At 44.5% G+C, this 21,098-nt stretch overlaps 1 protein-coding gene across 3 annotated transcripts in view; it reads right to left on the reverse strand.

Annotated features, from left to right (window-relative positions):
• The window catches only part of KDM4B (lysine demethylase 4B), a 161,797-nt gene that overhangs the window by 18,227 nt on the left and 122,472 nt on the right, over positions 1-21,098 (reverse strand). Inside the window, exons 12-15 of one of the 3 annotated variants that reach the window (XM_024222205.2) lie at positions 14,859-15,385; positions 7,381-7,501; positions 5,190-5,368; positions 1,813-2,035 (exon numbers count right to left, since the gene is read on the reverse strand). In XM_024222205.2, coding sequence (XP_024077973.1) covers positions 1,813-2,035; positions 5,190-5,368; positions 7,381-7,501; positions 14,859-15,385 — 1,050 coding nt within the window. Of the gene's footprint in view, positions 1-1,812; positions 4,828-5,189; positions 5,369-7,380; positions 7,502-10,626; positions 11,220-14,858; positions 15,386-21,098 lie in introns of those variants that run through there. The other 2 variants (XM_024222208.3, XM_024222213.2) reach the window with 2 other exon arrangements.

The raw sequence follows: 21,098 nt of genomic DNA on the forward strand, positions 1-21,098 counted from the left end.
AACCAGCTGCCATCAGAAATCCTCTCTTGGGCATAATAATCAAAGAAACATGTAGTGTTGTTGTAGCTATGTTGGTCCCAGGATATTAGAGACAACATGGGTGAGGTAATATCTTTTATTGAACCAACGTCTGTTGGTGAAAGAGACAAGCTTGCAAGCTACACTGAGCTCTTCTTCAGGTCTAGGACCTTTCCGATAAAAGATATTACCTCACCCACCTTACTTCTCTAAAGAAACAGACGTATATGTCTCCTGTGATAAACTAACATTGTCATAAACAGCAACACAGACACTACGAAAATGCATCTCAGAAACTATTCCATAAGCCCAGGTGCTCCCAAGAACAACAGAGGCTCACAGAAATCATGGTATTAACTACCCTCTCTCATAAAACCTAGATAACTGGTTCACCTAGCAGGCCAACATTTGAACAAGTGAGAGGATTGTAAGTGGCTTACTTTGCAATTTCTGGTTTCCAAGGTATCACATACATAAATGGTAATTTACATACCAATAGAGTCAGACTCCTTGCACTAACCAAGTCCAAAACAGGTAAAACAGCAGGCAGAAACAAACTAAGGTACCTCCAGAAACAGGATCTGCTCAAAGATGTCCGCTCTGGAAATTCCTCATTTCTAACAGGGCGTTATCACAGATAACCACATGTAAGTGCAAAACATTACATGGTGCAAGTGAGCAAGGAGGAGGTATGTAATGGAGCTGTTTCAATGAGGTGGTTTTATACTTTCCATTTCAAAAGATCCCTGAGAACGATGCTCTGTTGTCTTAATTGCTGAAAGGAGATTTCAGGATTCTATTTCCCACCACAGCAAAAGGATGCAATATCCCATTTCATTAGTGCAGACTGGGGGGGCAGAAGGACTTTAGACACAGGTTGTCCTTTAAAAGCACCAGTCAGTTCCCCATAGTGGCTTGGAAGAGAGTATGTCAATGGCACAGGTTTTGGGAGAGAAATTTAAGAATTTATTTGTCCTCATGAGACCCTGCGGAACCCAAATTACCATTCTGTTCATGCAGGCTTCGAGAAGGCCAGTCTGTAATAGATGTGTCAGAAGGAGAAAAGCGTCCAGTAAAATAATGGACTTCCTCTAAAAGATGGTATCTCAATGGGAGCCCAATCTATAGCTGCAAACATTTTAGGGGCTGATCTGCTGGAGTTTCAGCCGCTACTGAATACTGCCCTTGGGAATGTCCCCTGTTATAACCCCAATCGACTTTAGAAATGGAGGCTGACGCACGGAGGTGAATGTACCTGTTTTCTCTTCCTCAGGTGTTTCCTCGTGAGCAGCTTTTAATCAGTACTATGGCGGATCACACAAGCTAAGGATTTCTACTTAGTGTCTCCCACCTGATTTACATGTCTAAGGTGGCGCTGCTGTATCCGCCTGGCTTCCATATCCCCCAGACTCACCAGCGTGGCTTAGGGAGAGAGCCTGCACATTAGGAGTTTACATGGAAGATGCCTGTATAAGAAGGGAGCTTCCATCAGGTAGGACCTGATCTTTCCCTTATTCGCCCCGCCCCGACCAGAGAAAATAATTCCAGAAGGAGCAAAAGAGGAATAGAAAACAGATGTGCAGAAATATGCAAGGATGGCCATAGCCATGACAGACCTGAGAATATAATGAAGAGGAAATGTATATGCACATTAGTATAGAAACTGGCGAAAGGGAGTGTGGCAGGAACCGCAAGCATGCCCAGAAAGTGTCCAAATGCAGACAGCAGAGGTGTAAAGAAACGTACAAGTGACTGAATGCCCAGAGCCCTTAGTGGGGAAGGAGGAACACTCACTAGCATGAACCTGCAGGCAGCACTTGGCACAGGATATCAGGAGGCTGGTTCCATCTTCTCCGATGTACGAGTTTGAAGGAAGGGGCTCTGTGTTTTCACCGCCTGAGGTAAAGCACATCTCAGGGATCAGAGGCTTTGTCTTCTGTCCACACTTTGAAAGCTGGAGCAAGGAGGAGCTCTCCCCTGTGGAGACCTGGACAGCCTCTTTATCCATCTGTAAGGACTTAAGGAGGAAAAGGAAACAGTGGTACACAGTCTCTCCATTTTGCCCATCCACCAGCTGTTCTAAAATTCAAAGAATATTGCCCTTGTGAAAAACCAATCCTCACTAGCTCATGCTGTTTGCAACCATGTGGCAAGTGCTCTTATCCCAACTCCTACCTCACATGACAAGAATCTTGTCGCTCCCTCCGTTCCAACAAGGTGTGCCCTGGGATTTGTCGTTTGGTTTGAAAGCTCAGGGAAGCATTAGAACAATGAGCAGCGTTCACTATTTTTGCATTTATACTTTTACAAAATAAGATCAAATCCCCAAATGCTGCAGAAGAAGACGATCTCCCCTCCCCTTCGGCACCCTCTCCTGTTCTTTCTTCAGAAGGACATTTAAAGGTTTCTGGTAGTAAACCAGAGTTAAAAACAATAGATTAAACAGCCCAGCTGCACCCAAGTCTCCTCACAATCCATTATACAGCAGCATCATGCAGTCCTGGAGAGATACTTTATTTCCTGTCTGCAGAATAAATCAGGGATTTTTTTTTTTTTTTTTTTAAACACGCATGCCCCAAGTGAACACAGAGCTGTGTCTGGCTCCATGTGCCCTATTTATGCAGGGACAAACTGGGGCAGAGTTGAGCAAATAACATATCTAACAAATTTTGCCTTCCTGCTCATGAAATATCTGGAAGCAAATTGAAAATTCCTTAAAGCTGATGTTCAAATTCAGTGGATGATTTTTTTATTCTAATCTTACTTTTTTGCTTGTGAATATTCAGAAGCTGGATACAGTGCTTAGATGCAAGTGGTCAGACGAATAGCATTGTATGTTTCTGTTCCCTGACTGGTGTGCTAAGATTTCTGGTGCAAAGATGTGCACGTGTGATTTTAAATACCAGTTTCCAAAACTCTGCTTGAACACTAAGGGAAAGCAACGCACACAGATGTGAATGGGGCTAAAGCACATTTGAACAAAAATACTGCACTAATCATATATATTAAAAAAAAATTTCACCCAGATCTGCTGGGACAGCAAGAGGCCCACTAGGATTTTTATTTCCAGTTTTTTAAAATAAAGGGGGAAGAGATTCAGTACATCTCTGAAAAGCGATACCTTAGAGGAACTGGATGAGAGAAAACAGAAGGCCATCAAACTAGTAACTGGGGGATACGATGTTGGAACAAGCATATTTAAACTGATAAAAAACCCTCTTCTCCTTGTGATTCTGTCTCTACGCCTATAGGGGGTGTGAGGGTAATTACACACGCCTGCATACAAATATATACATACATATTTACACACACACACACACACACACACACACACACCCCTACCTATTACTACAGGGCTACCTGTGCTACAAGGCTACCTCATGCTGAGTACCAATTCAATGCATACGCAAGTGTAGCAGCACTGTATGTATTAACGTCTGCTCCTGTAAATCACTACAGGACCCAAATGTGTCAGTGTGTTAAATCTTATTTTTCCCAATCCCCTTGAAATGTGCAGCTTTGGCGTTTAAACCAGGCACAGCTAAGTTATCAGCACTATGTATGCAATGCACAGAAGAATTGACCAGCTTGAGAGTTGAGAGGCTTTACGAATTTTGGAAGCCTCCCGTCCTGTGTGGTCTGATTTATGATATACGTTTGATAGGTGGGGCAGGGTGAGATTTGGTTCCCAATGTTTTGCTTGGCAACGATTGCCAAGAAAATCTGCATCTTAAACTGAACTTCCCAGAACTTTAAATCCCAGCAGCCTCTTACGGCAAGGGAGGAAAGCTGGACGTGCCCAGAAAACCTTTCTGGGTATTAGCTCTGATTTACTCAAATGATTAGAAAATTAAAACAAATTACACACCACAAAGATTTCCATATGCATCTCTCCTGTCTGCTGCCTTGTACAGTGCCTCCCACATTACACTAAGCCCAGGCTCCAATGCATTAATTTATAAAACCGAGACCAACACCATTGCTCTTGCTTGCGTAACTGAAACGTTACAGCTGCCTGTATTAGCCTGGGAAAAGAGGGATGCTGTAGCGTATGTTCGCAATTCAGTAGCACTGAGGTTGGCCTCTCCTAGGTAGGGACAAAACCACAGAAGGACCTGATATTACTCTCGGTCAGCATTTTGTAAATCCACCCTCAAATTTCAAACAACCTGGAGAGCGTAAAAACAGATCCAGGTAGAATCCTCTTTCAATCAGGCAGAGTGTCTCAGGGTACGCCTACGCTGCAAAACACAAAAAACCTGCAGCAGCAAGTCTCAGAGCCTGGGTCAACTGACTCAGGCTCATGCTATGGGGCTAAAAATAGTAATGTAGACATTCCCGCTTGGGCAGGAGCTTCGGCTCAGAAACCCAGCAAGGAGGGTTGTCTCAGAGGAATGTCTACACTGCTCTGTGAGTCCCTCAAGCCCAAGTCAGTTCACGCAGGCTCTGAGTCTCACTGTTGTGGGTTGGGGTTTTTTTTTTGTTTTGGGTTTTATTGCAGTATAGATGTACCCACAAAGAGCAGAGACTGCTTTCTCTGTACGGACCCCTGAGCTGCGCCTACTCAGCTTGAGAAGTTGTCAAGCGCTGAGTGTCGGTTGACGAAGAGGAGAAAAAGCATGTGGTCCACCAGTTTTTAGGAGAAAGGCAAGTTTTGCACAGTCCTGGTGGCCTTGTGTAGACAACATTAATAATAATAATAATTTGCACTTATCGTGTTCCCCATCAGAGGATCTCAAAGAGCTTTGCACATCAGTTCTCACACCATCCCTCTGAGGTGGGCAGTATTCCCATTTGCAGATAAGGTAACTGAGGCAGAGAGATTAAGTGAGGTACTGAAGGTCACACAAGAATTCTGTGGCAGAGCTCAACACAAGACAATCTGAGGTTAACGGCATACTCCCTTGCCATGGAATTTCTGTTTTACTTAAGTAAAATTAAAAATTAATGCAAGGAAAGATGAAAAGCCAGTAGGCTTTTCCCACTGTCTCTGCTATTTCCAGATACATCTCTATGGCACACAAACCTGGGGCTCTGACTTATCAATTTACAATAAAAGCCTAGATCATCACACCGACGCCATGAAAACAAACCCACGCTAATCTGACTAAAATACCCACTATGCAATACCCTCCACTGACCCACCCACCCGCAGCAGTATCAGAAATTACCTGGTTATAAGGGTAGAAGAGGGTACAGACAGCACAGAAAGGCTCGCTCAGGGCAGCAGCTGCATTAAATTTTCGCTCAGCTGGGAAGTTATGTGCTTTATTCTTCCACTGCAGGGAAAGTAAAGACTTCAAAGCCTCTGGGTCACTCACATCCTCCTCCCCGGAAAATGGAAACGTTTCTAGAGCAAAATGAGCAATGGGAAGTGTCTTCAGTACGGACGAAATGCAGCAAGAGGGTGTAAAATAAACACTCCAGTGACACTTAGGAGAAGTTAAAGAACAAACACCATCAGTTAGTTCTTCTATAGCACTTTTCATCCATAGGTGCCAAAGCACTTTACAAAACCAGCTATCATCATTTCCATGTTACAGATGGGGAAACTGAAGCACAGAGGGAGAGTGACTGGGCCAAGCTCACATGACAGGTCAGTGGGAGAGAAGAGAACCCAAGTTTCCTGACTCCCAGTCCCAGTGTCCAGGCATTAGATCATGCAGCCTCCCCTAATTAAGCCAAGTTCAAGGTGTGCAACACAGATCTATAATAATCTCCTGCCCTCCAGGCGGTAGTTTCATCTTTCAGGAAACTACATGATGATTCATTTGGACAGGCCAGCTTCCAAGAGGGGTCTGAGCATCACCATCTGTGAGTGGCAACTCTGTTCTCAACTACCATCACAGGGTGCACTCCTTAGCACCCTATAGATTTAAATCGGGCCCAAGAGGCAAGCTCAGTCTGGGTTCTACTCTACACTTTTCTGCAACTATTCCCCTAACCCCCTTCCATCAACTGCAATCTAATGAGCAACCTTCATCTACTTCTGGCACAGGTCTGACAGGCAGCTGTTTGTGCTGACTAGTTTCGGTCATTCTTTGCTTTCACAAACTTTTGACTGGGGCCCCAGGCATTCTGTGATGGTTTTAGCAGAAACATCCAGCTAATTTGCTTTTCCCACAACTCTAAACATCTTCCCTATTCTTTTCTGGGTGCCAAAATCCCCATTTCTCCCCTACCTAGCTGCCAAAGCCTTCCCATGACAACTTCTACACATTCAAGTACATGGGGCATGTGAAAAAACGATCAGAGGCAGAGTAAAATATTAATTTAACATTACAATTAATACAAGGCATAGTATACCGACTGTATTATTCATTTTGATTTAATTCAGTGGAGACCACCCTTTTAAAACAAAACTTCTGAATCTGCTGCAAGATTTCCAGCCTGCTGCACTGCAGGGCCACGGAACCAAGGGGCCCTGCAGTAAAGTCTAGGTCCCAGTTTGCTAAAGAGGACCTCAGCCTTTAACTGTCTCCCCACCTAATTCCATTCATTCTATATGAGGATGAAGAAGAACACAGGTTCATGCCAGGAGCACTACACCCATATGCAGTATTTTCCCTGGCTACAGATATGTCTACACTATGAGCTAGGGGTGTGATTTCCCTGCTTGCGTAACATACATGCACTAGCTCTCATCAACCTCGCATGAGGTATAAATACCAGGGTAGCTGCAGTAGCACTGGTAGCGGCAGCGGAGGCACGGCTTAGTTGTGCCAAATACATACCCACAAGCCAGTGCAAGTACGTGTACATGGGCAAGGGAATTACACCCTAGCTTGTAGTGTTGACATAGCCTAAGACTCCAAACTGCATTACTTGTGCTTAGCAGTGCAGCAAGGACAGCTGTGAACAGAAAGCTCTTCCAGGGAGCATAGAAACCTCCTTTGGACAGAAGTGTCAAGTACAGCTTGACCATCTGAAAGTGATTTTGTAGGCAGGTGTTTTGAAGTCCTGATCTGCCAAGTGATGTAGCCATTTGAGTAAGATCAAAGAACCTGCCCTCCCTCCCTCTCCACTGCACCCACAGCCTGTCTCCAAACAGGAATTGAATCACTCATTGCCCAGATCATTCTCCCAGATTTCCCCATGATGTTCCCCCGCCCCCATCTCCTGTAGCTAACAGGGTCTCACCCAGAAAGTCAGAAAAACAAACTAGAGCTGGGTTTAGCGATCAGCAACACTTCCTTCCGAGTGCATAGAGGCCTCCATCAATTAAGCAAAATGCAGAAGAATCTCATGCCATGGTGTCCCATTAATGACTACCCCAACGATTCTTCTGGGTTTGACAAGCCACTGGCTGGCTAAGCAAGTAGCCCCGGCAGATCAGTATTCTGGACAGCCTTTTGCACTCACCCTCATCACTTGAGGCCTCCTGTTTAACCACAGACAATGGGGAGCGGGTTGGTGGTTTGCCCAGTGGGTGACGGCGACTTTTCTTTATCTCCATCTTCATTTTTAAAAAAGCAGACGTGGCCTGAAACAAATCAGCGCATGTTACGTGGGAATCCCAGAACTTAGGGGAGCAACAGAGGCCAACGCAAGTTAATTCCCCAGGATAGGGCCTTTAACCCACCCACAAAAATCATCATTGCCTTTGGGTAGGATCACCAAGGACAACCCCACAGGTAATTTTGGTAGATTAGGCCAACACCCTCCCATAAGATCATGCCAGATAAAGGTAAATGACAAATTTTCCTCTACCCAGAACAGCCTCAAAGTCAGATGGAGTTTGCCAGTTTCACTAGCCTCTGAAAGGTCTGATCAGTCATGTAACATGCTGCCTGCATTTCAGCTGGAAACCTCAGGGTAAAAATACTTCCCTTGAATGAAATTCTTATCTAACTCAGGGAGTTTCATAGTGCCCTTTACCACAATATCTAAGGCAAATGAAGTCTGAAGGTATAGATCCTTGAAATCTACAAAGGAATGTTCTGCTCTTCTCCACTCCCTGGACAACGTAGCTTTGCAAACACACACACACCATCATCATCATGCTGGATGTAATGAAAGTGCTTTGTCAAAGAGTAAGGTCTTGCAGTGAGCCTCTGAAGTGGTTACACTCCAGATGGGCTTGTTGTGACCCACTCCATTGAGGAGCTAGGGAGCTGCATTCTGCACAAACTGGGACATCTGCATTTTATCCATATCCAATCCAAGATGTACTGAGTTTCAGTCACCTATTCTGGAGGTGACCAAGGCCTTGTCTACACTAGAGAAAAATGATAGATTGCAATGCCTTTTAATTGGTGGAAAGTGCCCTTGCATCCACACAAAAATTTACTTTAATGGATTGTTTGCCGGGCATCAATGATAGCGTCGGGGAAAAAGTTACCCACGCATTGATTTTAGTTCACAGACTCAAGCCTGAGGCCAGTTTATTGCAATACATACCAACGCGTTGGGGTAGCAGTCCGAAAACTACTACACTTAGCACAGCACGCAGGCTGCCTTTATTCGGTCAAACCGCAAGCATATTACAAATAATACGTCATTTATGCGAAATAAGAGTAGGGGTCTGTTCCTTTTTCCCGGTCGCTTCCTCATTATTTACGAGAATTGGGTGCCTCTTGGGTGGGGTGGGGGGGGTTCTTGGTGGTTTTGGCATGGGTGGTACTTGGCATCAGTTGGGGTGTTGTTTTTCGTCAGGGTACATATTGTTTTCCGGGGTGGGGGGCATAGGGGTTTATTACAGGACGCCCAAAGATGGTATATGATTGGCTGGTGGCAGGTAGCAGGAACTACAGGAGGAGCTGGCCTTTACTAAAAGCAATTTCTTCATATAAGCCGTTACTATGTTTCATCAATAAGCAGTTATGTTTTTCCATCAACAAGCGGTTATCATGTTGCTAAGGCCTTTCGCATGGCTACCTTCCCCTCCCTCCTCTGGTCATGGCCCCTGACCGTATTTGGCAGGGGATTGCACAGCCTAGTTTTTTTCAGGTTCTGGCCTGTACTGTTTTATGTAAAGGCCGTCTATGTAGTTCGCTTCTGTCAGAGGGCCTGAATTTGGGCCTTCGGTGTTACTTCGGTTGTCATTAAGAAGGCTACCTAGTTCTTTTTCCCCACAATAGTTACCCTAAAAAAAATTGTGTAGCAAGTCTCAATCAATGCTAACTCAACTGATTGAGCACCCAAGTAGACCCATTCCACTACAGCAGGTTTCTCACTGCTGTCCCCCCTAGTGCATCAGCCACTGCAAAACTGGCCTCTCTGGTCATCTTTCTGCATGCCACAGTTCAAGGATCAGCTTCACAAGAAACCACCTACCCATACACGTAGCATTGCCTGGAGTTTGATTACAAGTCATTTTCCGAGCAAGCGACTTCTGGAACAGTATTTCAACTCTAACTGATTGCAATTGTTGTTGTTGTTGTCATCGTCTTGTCCCACGGTAATAACAACAGGCCATGAAGTTCAAGAATGAATTCAACAACTTGCACAGGGTCATTTGGTAAGGGCTTGAGTCAAGGTGTCCAATCCAAAACATATTTCACTTTTCTTGCAATATTACACTCAACATTGTGAGCAGGTGTTAAAGCTGACATCTTGGTCCCATCTCCATTGATTTCCACTCATGCAGCGTAGTAAAGACCCTCCAGTAAAGACCATCCCATCACAATCATGGTACTGGGGTGTTCCCAGAGAAAATCCCTGGCTAACAGGGCTCTGACAACCATATTCCCACTACAAAGTTGCGGAAGAGAGTTCAGAAATATGATTCCTTGGTGTTCTACTGCCTGGTCCCAGGAAAACCTTTGCCTCACTGTGAGGGGATAGTGTAATCAGCATGCCCCTTCCCAGCTGGGAACATATCACAGGAATGCCACTGTCTGTATGAGCTTGTCTGAGCAGCTAGCCACACTGGCATCAAGCACTCAAATGCTCAATGGCAGGAGAAAGGCAAGGATTTGAGACAAAAGGACTGGAAAACTAAGAATAATAGGAGTCACTCTGATGTTGCCCACACACAGTGTTTAAAAAAAAAAAAAAAAAAAAAAAAAAAAAAGAGTAAACAGGATCTGTACCACATCTCCAGCCAAAGACTCACCACCACAACTTTGCTGTGGACAACAGTGGAACTCTGGAGGATGGATCAGCTAGGATGAAAATGACAGGCAGGAAAACCCAAACATAGGGAGGGGATAGATGAGTTGGACTTTGTCAGCCAGGACCCGTTGGCAGTGAAGGTCATACAGAGTAATGCTGGCATTGCCAGATTACAACTCTAGCTTCTAAGCGCTTAAAATCAAAGAACATGTTTGGGGAACATGCTTGGGGTTCACATGGCTGCTACCATTAGCATTTGTGGCAGAGTAGATATAGCTACACAAGAACGTGAACATCCACTGTTCCATCATCCCCACCTCATTATAGGCTCCTTTTTTCCCCTACGCTCCCACCTCTACTGTACCAACTCCCGCTATCATCTCCCAGCTCCTGCCAGATGCACCAGGCCAGGGGGAAATGGCAGGTTAAGTGGCAGAGCGATATCACGCGGCCACACCCAAAACAGAGGACAAGCAGCAAAAAATAAAACCAAATTAAAAAAAAGGTACAAAGAGACCACAACGTAAGCAGCATAAAAACAGAAGCATTTTATTTCTCCAGCACAAACCACACAGGCTGCGGCCAAAGCATTTACATCCTATTGTATCTGCCGGCCCACTTGCCACCCAGCAGCATGCACTGGTGATCACAGTATCGACGGCTCTCTTTGGTGTAAGGCACATACATTAGAGCACAAATTGGCCTGCTTTGAAATTTACAGCACAGGGGGTTAGCGATTCAAAGGCAGCATCATTGTCCTTAGTATGGCATTAAGAATGAAAGTGAAGTGCATTCCATGCTACACAGTAGTCAGAGGTGCAGGCACCATGCGCAGACAATCACAGCTCCAGCAACTTGTCGATTTTAGCCCTGATCTTCCTCCAGTCTGCAGACACTATATCTGAGAAACGCTTATACAAAAGGTGTTTTAATCGGGCCACCGTATTGCATGGCAAAGCATATTTCCCTCTGCCCCCACGATAGCTAACAGTGCCTCGCCATTCCCTCAGCTTATCAGGGGGAACCATACGGGAAAATAAAGCTGCAGCGTATCTCTCCGGCTTGCCGCTAACTCTCTTGAATATTTCCCTTCGCTGCCTTTTGGGAATCCTCCTCAAGGTGATATCATCCAGGGGTAGGGCAGCCTGTAATAGGTTAAGGTTGTTACTGTATTTGTCATTGAAAAGTTACCCCCGCCTCCCCATCCGCCTCCCAAAACCGCATCACAAAAACGCTCCTGGGTTACACAGCAGCCCAATACTGGGGGGCAACAGGCAATCTGCTCACCATCTGGGACAGACTGTACAATTGATCGTACTTAATAACTGGAAGCAAGGCCGAGACAAACATCAACATTCTGTTGCATTGCAAGGCTTCTGTGAAGGGTTATTATGGTTACTGGCTTTCTCACCATTTAACCCTTGACAGTGGTTGACTATTGGCAGCTGTGACCAATAGACAAGCAGTCCACCAACCTGGACGACGACACCAAACTACCACCACCCCAACCTAAGACAGAAAGCCAAAGAACAAGTACAATGGATCTGCTGAACTGATGGGAGTAGCAGAAAGTTTACCAGCTGCAAGGGAAAAAGTTGTGACTCATGGGCCTTGCTGTTTCTCCAGCATATGATGAGCCACACATGGACAGGTATATGAGGCAGAAATTTCTCTCCTGTAATTCCCTATCCTTCTCTCACCATTCACAGATATGGGAATTTATAGAGGTGCATTCCAGGCTTATGGAAGGGATGTGTCCTCCAGGACTTCTTGCTACAGGACTCCCTGTTCCTGCCCAATATCCTGCATTTTAAAAACACTGAAAATATCCCATATCGGGAGGCTCCCTTCTTCCCACCTCATGATCCCAGCTGTATCAGAGACTTTTCACTCAAGACAAGGAGAACATTTGCGAATAGTATTACATACAACTATGAAAAAAACTTGTCAGTTTACCTCACGAAGCATTCTAAGTTTGGATGTTTATATGTGTTTGTCTTGGGGCATCAGATCTGCTCTAGTTAATACACTATTACATTTCAGAACATACATTAAGGTCATTTTAGAATTTATCTGTCTATGCAGCAATGCAATGGGAAGGTAATGTATATCACTAGCATAACAGATTTCACTTCACTTAAAAAGACTTCAGTAACTCAGCCAGAGGTTATAGGCCTATTATAGGAATGGATGGGTGAGGTTCTGTGGTCTGCGATGTGCAGGAGGTTAGACTAGATGATCGTGATGGTCCCTTCTGGCCTTAAAATCTATGAGGCTATAAAAATAACAGACCCCATCCCCCCTGGGCGCACACACATTCCCTTCCTCATTATCTTCATACAGCAAATGAATACAGAGGTCATAACATGCTGACAATGAAATGTAGTCCTTTGCCCTGTTTTCAGAATAGGTGCACAAAGCATCCCTGATCCAAGTAGCCCTCCTGTTGGTGACTCTGCTAACAGTAACTCTTGCCTCCACATCTGCACGGCCTGATGCAAGTGTCTAGGACCGTATATTCCAGTCATCTTTAAATATCTTTCAGGTATATTGTGCAAAACACAACAAGCAGCAGAGATAATAAGGAAGTTTGTCCAGACAGTTCTTGCAAGGTGGCCTTCAATCTATCACTGACTCCACTGATATCCTCCATTTCCTCAGGGTATAGCTGAGTCTTCCACTCCCTTGAGGATTTGTTTTCATAAACCAGGGAAGCACATATGCAGAATAACATTAGACACAGCCATTTAACTAATGTCAATTCAACTGGGGGCGGGAACAGAGGTCTAATTTTTGGTTTTTGTGGAAAATGGATGAGTTTGAGAATCACTTGCACCTTCCCAGGCCAGCCAACACAGATATGCATGAACTGACTACAATGATATACTGTGACCTGCATCAAAAAGGAGTGCTACCTCTTCTTGTTAAAGCACTCTAGGGCTTTGCTGAGATAGCAACTGTGTTTCATCACTGCACTGGTACAACTGAGGAAATAATGGTTCAAAGCTTGCTATAATGTCCTGCACACTGATCACAAGCCTCTTGCAGGAAATGGTCACGTGCACCTCTGTCACAACAGTGCCTACCGTGGACTTATGGACCCCAAACTGATTCCTAACTGACTGGTAGCTGATCGGGATAGCTAGATTGCACACTGCTGTCATGCTCCATCAGCCTGGAGAAATGAGCATTCTAGTGTTGTAATGTCAGGGTGAGCTCAGCACAGAGGTCCAGGAAAGTCTTTCTTCTTCCTGAAATTCTGAAGTCACTGCTGGACATCCCAGATCACAAGCACATTCTGGTCCCACCACTTTGTGCTTGTGCACATGGCCCAAAGCATCTCTCCCCACCATTGGAAACTCATTCAGGAATAAAATCAGAGAAATGTACTCTGAAAGTCCAAGTTGACAGGTGACTCCAGTACCATTCTTTTGGTCTCCCAACACTCAGCATGAGGTCTTGAAAAACAATCCACTGCATCTCAGCAGCTGCCTCTGCTGCCTCGTGGTAGTTTTTCCTAAACTCTAGCATAAACCTTTCTTCATAGGTGCGGGACACACTTGAGAGTGTTTGCGCTAGCCTACATGTTCCAAAAACAGTTTGGCAATAATACTGGCAGCAAGGTAAATACTGGAATACCCCACAGCCAATTACTGGAGTGTCCCAAAGACTATGGGAGTTTAACCCCTCCCTCCCACAACCCTCCTAGGTCCTCAGTGGGATAGCAAACGTTCCCAATATAGCACAATGACAGACAGCAGTGCTGGGAACTCAGATACATTCCTAGTGGGCGTGGCACCACAACCAGCACAGCAGCAAAACTGTAGGGCTCTTTAACTTGGTGCAGCATTGCCAATGTGGAAATACTCAAATGGGCAACTGAACAACTGGCAATAAAACCAAGTATTGAAATACCACTGATTGGTTTCTCTAGTGTAGACAAGGCCTATGGCATTGTTCATTGTGGCAAAACCTTGCTGGGGTAAAGTTCTATAGAACCAATCCATTTTCCAGAGGATCTAGGTACATCAATTCTTGCAGCTATCCCACATGCAAGGGAAGTCCCTGTAAGTCTATGAGGTTCTGCACAAGATGCAAGTCCCTCATTGAAAAGCTTACACTCTAAAGGCACAAGTGGGGCACAGTATATTGCGTAGCTATACAAGAGAACAAGATGCAATGCTGCACAACAGAACACTGTTTTGTTCCACTGTATAACATGGGGAATGGTCCTTAAGAGCTTAAATAGATACAGCAGAGTCAGATTTGGGGAGGAAAAGAGGGAGAACCCACATGGCTGGAAGTAAGTCCTCCCAAGCAAAGTAAGTCCTCTCAACCTTTCCAAACTATTGTACCCTTTCAGGAGTCTGATTTGTCCTATGTACCCCCAAGTTCCACCTCACTTAAGAGCTAGTTGCTTACAAAATCAGACTTAAAAATACAAAAAAGTGTCACAGCTCACTATTACTGAAAAATTGCTGACTCTCTCATTTTTACCATCTAATTATAAAATGAATCAATTGGAATATAAATTAGCCTGCTGTAAAAGTAGGCAAATAGCTAGATGAGGTGATGTACACCTCCTGGAAGACCGCTGTGTAACCCTAGGGGTACATGTTGAGAACCACTGCTCCAAAGCATTACAGAACTCTAGCTCAGATCCCATGATGCACACTACTGTCCCACCAGTACTTTCCCTGGAAGCAATATTTATTGGTCTTCTAATAGTCAATGGTTACTTACATCAGCAGCAGGTGCTACAAAGCCCTCCTTCTGGCACATACCTGTAAGTCACTGACCTCAGTGGCAACATCTGCATTTTCTGCTTCTCCGCTCTCCTCCTCCTTCACAGTGAGCTCCAAAGGGACCACCTGCTCCCGCCAAACCTGGCCTTTTTGTGTGGCAAACTGCTCAAAGGCCTGCTGGCAGGATATGCGCTCCTTTTCAAAGACCACCTTTTTGGTCCGTGGAACCACATAAAGCATGGGAATGATGGGTCGGGGCTTAAAGTCATCCTCCTCGCTTGGCACCTCTGAGGGCAGGACGATGTTGAGGGGAGCAGAGGGTAAGCTCTTCTCTGCCGTGGCTGATGCTGGTGCTGCTACAGGAATCAGTGGCTGTGCTGCTGATGCCTCTTCCTCTGCCGGTTGCTGTTGTGACTGTGGAGGAGGCGGGGGCAACAGCTGCTGCTGCAAAGGGGGCTGAGGTGGCTGCAGGTGATGACTGTGATGGTGGTGGTGCTGATGGTGAGGGTGCTTCTTCTTTCTCTCGCCTTTTACTTTTGGGGGACGGCCCTTTACCTTGCTGTCTCCTGTAAAAGAAATGGGCAAGAATCAACTTTACATGCTGAAATGTCAGGACATTCTTTTATTTCACCTTCCCCCATGTACAAAGGTTCTTTTTGACCAATGTTGGATTAACAGGACAGGCAACAGAAATCCCATCATCTTTGGAACAGATGCAGCACGGGCACTGGCCACGCAGGATACACCATGCTGCCCCTCAGCTCTGACGCCAAAGGACTGGCTCTAGAAATCAGAAGCTCATTTTGTGCCTGTGTCCTATTCAGTCTTTGACCTGCCTGCTGAGACTGCCAATGTGAATGTCAACAGGGACAGACGACATCTGTCCACCAGAAACTGGACTGAGCGCGTCAAGGTTCACATGTATGTTGTATTAACATAAGTGAGTTACACAATACCAGTCATCAGCCTAGGCAGAAATAGTGATGTTAAGCTAACTGGAATTCTGATCCTAGAGCCCAACTTGACTGGGTTACAGCACTGGAATAGAAGATTAAGCGAAGGCAAGTTCTACGTACTTCCCTCACTAGCTATTTCACATGGTTTCTCATTTGCCTTACTATTCATTGGGAGAAGTGATAGTTAGCAGAAGCCAAAAGTACCAATGTCAGAAAATCCTTCCCACTTAAGGAAGTGTATGAATCATGGCACTAAACATCTGAGCATCTCACTCACTTCTTGGCACCCTGACAAAACCTAAGCTGGAAAATATGGCCATTTGGCCCCAAAATCCCACAAGTCAGTCACATGTAACTAGGCCTCTTTATTTTAGGATTCCGGTTTGATAGGGTCATAGTCCAGAGGGTGGAAGGACAGTTCTGCCTTTGACAAACTCTGAGCAGAACCATATGTATTTGGAGGATTTCCATATCCCATTTCATGCCCCACCTCAAAACCATCCCCAATTACTGTTCCCTCCATGTAAAAGCATTGCTGGTATGTGAGTATTACTGTATATCCATTGCAGTCAACAACCCTGGGAAATGAAGCATCGAACCAAGCCACCTAGATCACTTTACTGCAAGGCTTCTAGCACAAGGTCCTTAGAAAGATGGCTTTAAACCATGAATCAAACAGCACTGAACCAGGTCTATTGCCAACACCATCTCAGTAGTGGCTACTGTTCTGGGCATTTTCAACGCTTGCTTTCATCTCTCCCTCCCGAGGCCCCGCCATTCATTTTATCTGCATACTGTCACATCTCTCTTACAAAGCGGTGACAGCACACAAATTCCTTGGGCAGATAGATGCCCCAATATTTTTCTACAGAGACGGGGACCACCCATAAAACAGAGACCTTCTCTCCTCTCTCCCTACCTTCCTTCCCAATATAACCCTGCAAAATGATTGGGCCAATTTGATTTCAGAGCGTTCCAGAACAGCCATGATTAAAATGCCTCCTGGGCCTTGGTAAGCGTCTCTGGGTCAGGATGGAAGATGTCTTGACTGTTTCCCTTATTGCATCTGCAGTGAATTATGTTCCCCATGCTCACCCCTCCCAACATTTCATGAATAAAGTTATCAGTCCACTCAAAGGAAAGTAAATAATAGATGTTCCACAGACGATGCCAACCTGCAATTTGTTTAATAAAATATTGTTTTTCAACTACAGCTGCTAGGGCTGGATGACACTGTTGCAAAAGGTCTCTCCCCCTACTAACAGGATGGGGAGGGGAGGGAGAAAACCACAACCCAGAAGTGGGAGCAGAGAGAGAGAACGTTACCCTAATAATGAAGGTTACCGACCAACTCCCAAGCTCAGAATCTGCTATTAAAAAGAGTAGCAAAACCCACTGGCCAGGCTTAGCTCACTGCAGAAAATCGAATAAGCTGCCACTGAATAATGTGATACTCTGTAAAAATGATTAAACCCAGAGTAAGATGAAGCTGTAAGAATCCCTGCTGAAGTCTTTTAGGTGGACATCTAAATCTGGACATTTCCCTGGAGTGTGTGTTCTGAGGGTCTTATTTATACTAATTTATAAAACTGGCTACAAGGCCAGCCCAAATAGTTATTGTTGTATTTGTGTAAGTAGCACTTCAGATAAACTGGTTTGTAGTATCACACAGAAAGCAATACTGAATTTCCTTAGAGAGAAAAACACATTGAATGAAAGTCAAATTGGATTTCTCCTCAGTCACACAAGAACAGATCATATTTACTCTCTATACACTCAGAGAATTCTCTACCCAAGCAACAAAATGAAAGTCATTCACTGGCTTTGTTGACTTCTAAACAGGCTAATTTGATAGCAGCTGGTATCCAGGCCTATGTTTAAAAGTTTAAATGTTAAGAAGACAAAAGATGTAGTTTACAGGTATATCTGAAAGATACACCAGAATCCAGGAATAACAGAGTGAGATTTGAAGGGGAAGTCTGTTAATCAGGAACACTTACAGATGTAGAAGGGGTCTTTATTTTTAAATCACTACCTTTTCATTACAATGGATTAGTGTAGGGACCCTGGGTAGCTATTCATTCACTGAAGATGGATCTAAATAGCACAGCAAGTAGACATGAAAACTTTAAAAATGCAATAGTAGTTTCATTTTTGGAGGGGGAGCTGACTGGGGCAGAGGCAGGTAGAAAATGTACGTCAATTTCAACGGAAATTGCAGATGCTCAATACTTCTGAAAAATCAGGCTACTTATGTAGGAGTCTAACTTTAGGCATCCACATTTGAAAACTCTGCGGAGTACTGACTTCATTTGCTACTAAGAAACAACTATAAGCCCAAATATCTGCACTGGCACAGAAGACTGGAGACAGACATTAACAGCAGCAATTCAGGCCCAGCTGTAGTTGAATGCTTTTTAAGTTGTCAATGGTACAATTTAAGGAACTAGAAGATGGACGCGTCAATCTAGCAGCACAGCAATCATAGAACCACAATAGGAATTAGATATGTGAGAAACCTAGCAAGTCTTTCTCCATTGCATCCCTCTAATAATGCTGCATTGCTCCATGAAGTGATTTCTAGTGTTTTGTCCAAATCATTTTAAGTGTTCCAAATGATAGGGCTTTCACCTGTCCACTCTGGAGACTATCCCACAGTGTGAGAGAGTCTCTAGGGGTCATGGAGACTATTTCATGGTCTCTTCCCAGGAATAGTTTCATTTTCTTATCTTCATTTCATTACTTCTTGGTGTGGACTCCACACCCTAAAACATTCCTCTCCATCCTTTATGTTTACACCCTTCAAATTATTTGTGGGGGAACCCAGATGGGTCTCAAACTTGCAAGCTAACAGAAGTTGGAAGTGATACAGGAGTGGCACACTCAACCCTAGGGGAAGGAAGCATCTTCCAGTAGCCATGTGTGGTCAAATGAAGCAGCAGTACTGACTCTCTATGGAGCAGGTGGTAGCTAGCATGACATTTGACTTTTAAAGAACAGTTTTCATTCTGACAGGGGTGCCTGTCCCAAAGGACGCTAGAAAGTGATCTGAAATACCTTGCTGGTCAACACTACGTTAACACATTTTGATGTGGTGTCAAGACATGATTTGCATCACATTACGACAGGACTACTGTATCCCAGGAACTTTATTTACCCCTCCCCAAACAATGCTGTTAGAAAATAGGGTGACACTCAGTGATGTCCTACCGGACAATAAAAGAATTCAAGATGACATGTCTACTGTGCTCTTGACTGAACTGTAGTGTTCAGGTATTGCAGGACTGTCTAATCAGTTATTTTATAAACATATAAAAATGTATTACTACAGGCACCAGAGGACATGGCAATAACAAATCGTTGGCATGATCTTGAATTTCTTGCCTTTGGTCTGTGGGCATTCTAACTCTCTCTCTCTCTGTGTGTGTGTGTGTGTAATTGCAACATGCAATAGGATTAATGTGGTTGTGTCATCTTTAAATGCAAAGTGGTGCACAATAAAATACATATATAACCACTTCACAGTTAGCTGTCTCATTGCTTCTTTTCACAACAAAAGACAGGGTCCTCCTGTGAAGCACAGGGGTCTACATCCCAGCCCTGCAGCACTAACAACATGCCCAGCATGGCAGACAGCACCTGTTGGTACATGCATTACGTTCTTTCTAACTCACTCAGAGAGAGGAGCAGAGCTGGAAGGCTCTCTCCTTAACTTCTAGTCACAAGGAAATCTGCTAGGAAATTCTGAAAGCATTGATACTGAAATGATAAATTACTAACATAAAGCTTAGTCATAAAAGGCAAAGAGAAGACACTGTCAAGTTTCTGGGTGAGAAACCCTTAAAAACACAGCTATTAATATTCAAGAAGTCCAAAACAACAACATGAAACAGACTTATTTCTTGAAAGCTGCCAGTGATCTCTGAAGAATCCCACCCTTCCTCCTCCCCCTCCCAACCTGCTTTCCTCCTCTTTTCTGGTATAAGTGGAAAATCCCTTTACAACCCGACTAAAAATCAAAGCAAAATGAGGAAGCGGGGGTGGGAAGGAAAAAAGGGGAGGAAAATATGCAACTACTTGCTCAGGTCAGCCAGGTGCTCTCTTCTGCAGTCTGTACAGACTTCAACAATAAACAAAGGAAAATCAATTTAGCTGAAATCTGTATGAAGCTTGAGGATGAGAATGCATGTAAGAAGATGGGCAAAATCAGGTGTATTTAACTTTTTCAAAAGCCCTAAGAAACTGCACTAAGCCCTGGTCTACACTGGATGGGGGTGGAATCGATCTAAGTTACGTACCACAGTGAGTCGACTGGTGCCACTCGCTCCCGTCGACTCTGCCAGCGCCTCTCATGGCGCTGGAGTACAGGAGTCACGGGAGAGCACTCGGGAGTCGATTTATCACGTCTAGACTAGATGCGATAAATCTATCCCCGCTGGATTGGTCGCTGCCCGCTGATCCAGCGGGTAGTGTAGACATAACCATTGTCAGCAATGTGTCAGTGTCTTAGGGTATCAGCAGAGTGTCCCCCTGAAATTGCACTGAAAACAGACTAGCTGCTTGTCAAATTTTCTGCAATGGTGCTGAAAATTTTCTGCAATTGTCCCTTCTAAGCTAGCAGTTTTCAACACCAGAGCTAAGTGTGTGTTTAAAAATCTGCTCATCTAGAACACAGCCATTCTTCTCTCCTCTCTTCCAGTCTAAGGATCTCAGATCTGTCCCTGCCACTTACATCTAGTCTCCCATGAGACATCAGCTTTTTCAGGCCATTTATTACAAGCAGTAACTGTTAAACTATACACTTGGCTCATGTATGAGTTTAATGCACTGCTGGCATTTTCAGGATGGAGTGACAGGAAGTACCTACTCATGCTGTGCTGCGCTTTCTCCATATGCCAATAATTCCACATCATCTTATCTTCCTTGGAGCTGGAGGGAGCACTGTCTAGTTGATAGATCATGGGACTACATCACAAAGCTGGGTTCTAGTCCCAGGTCTTCCACAGACTTCCTGTGTGACGTTGTCACCAAGACATTTAAACCTCTTCTGCCTCAGTTTCCCCCAACTTTAATTGGGAATAATAAGGGGGTATACACTATATGAAGAAGAATCCATTAATATTTGTTACATGCTTTAGAGTTCCTCAAAAGTCAGGTGAAGGAAAAGCTTACCAGCAGTATGAACCTCCCACAATCAATACAGCACTGAGACAGACTGCTTTAGTAGCAACAGAAAGGGCCCCTAGTGAGAAGAGCTACAGATTTCTAAGAAAAGACTTGGTTCTTCAACAGGGAGCATCAACACATATCATGTGATCTCGAG

Source organism: Terrapene carolina, unplaced genomic scaffold, assembly GCF_002925995.2.
Source record: "Terrapene carolina triunguis isolate 2854851 unplaced genomic scaffold, T_m_triunguis-2.0 Scaffold194, whole genome shotgun sequence".
NCBI classification, from domain to species: Eukaryota; Metazoa; Chordata; order Testudines; family Emydidae; genus Terrapene; species Terrapene triunguis.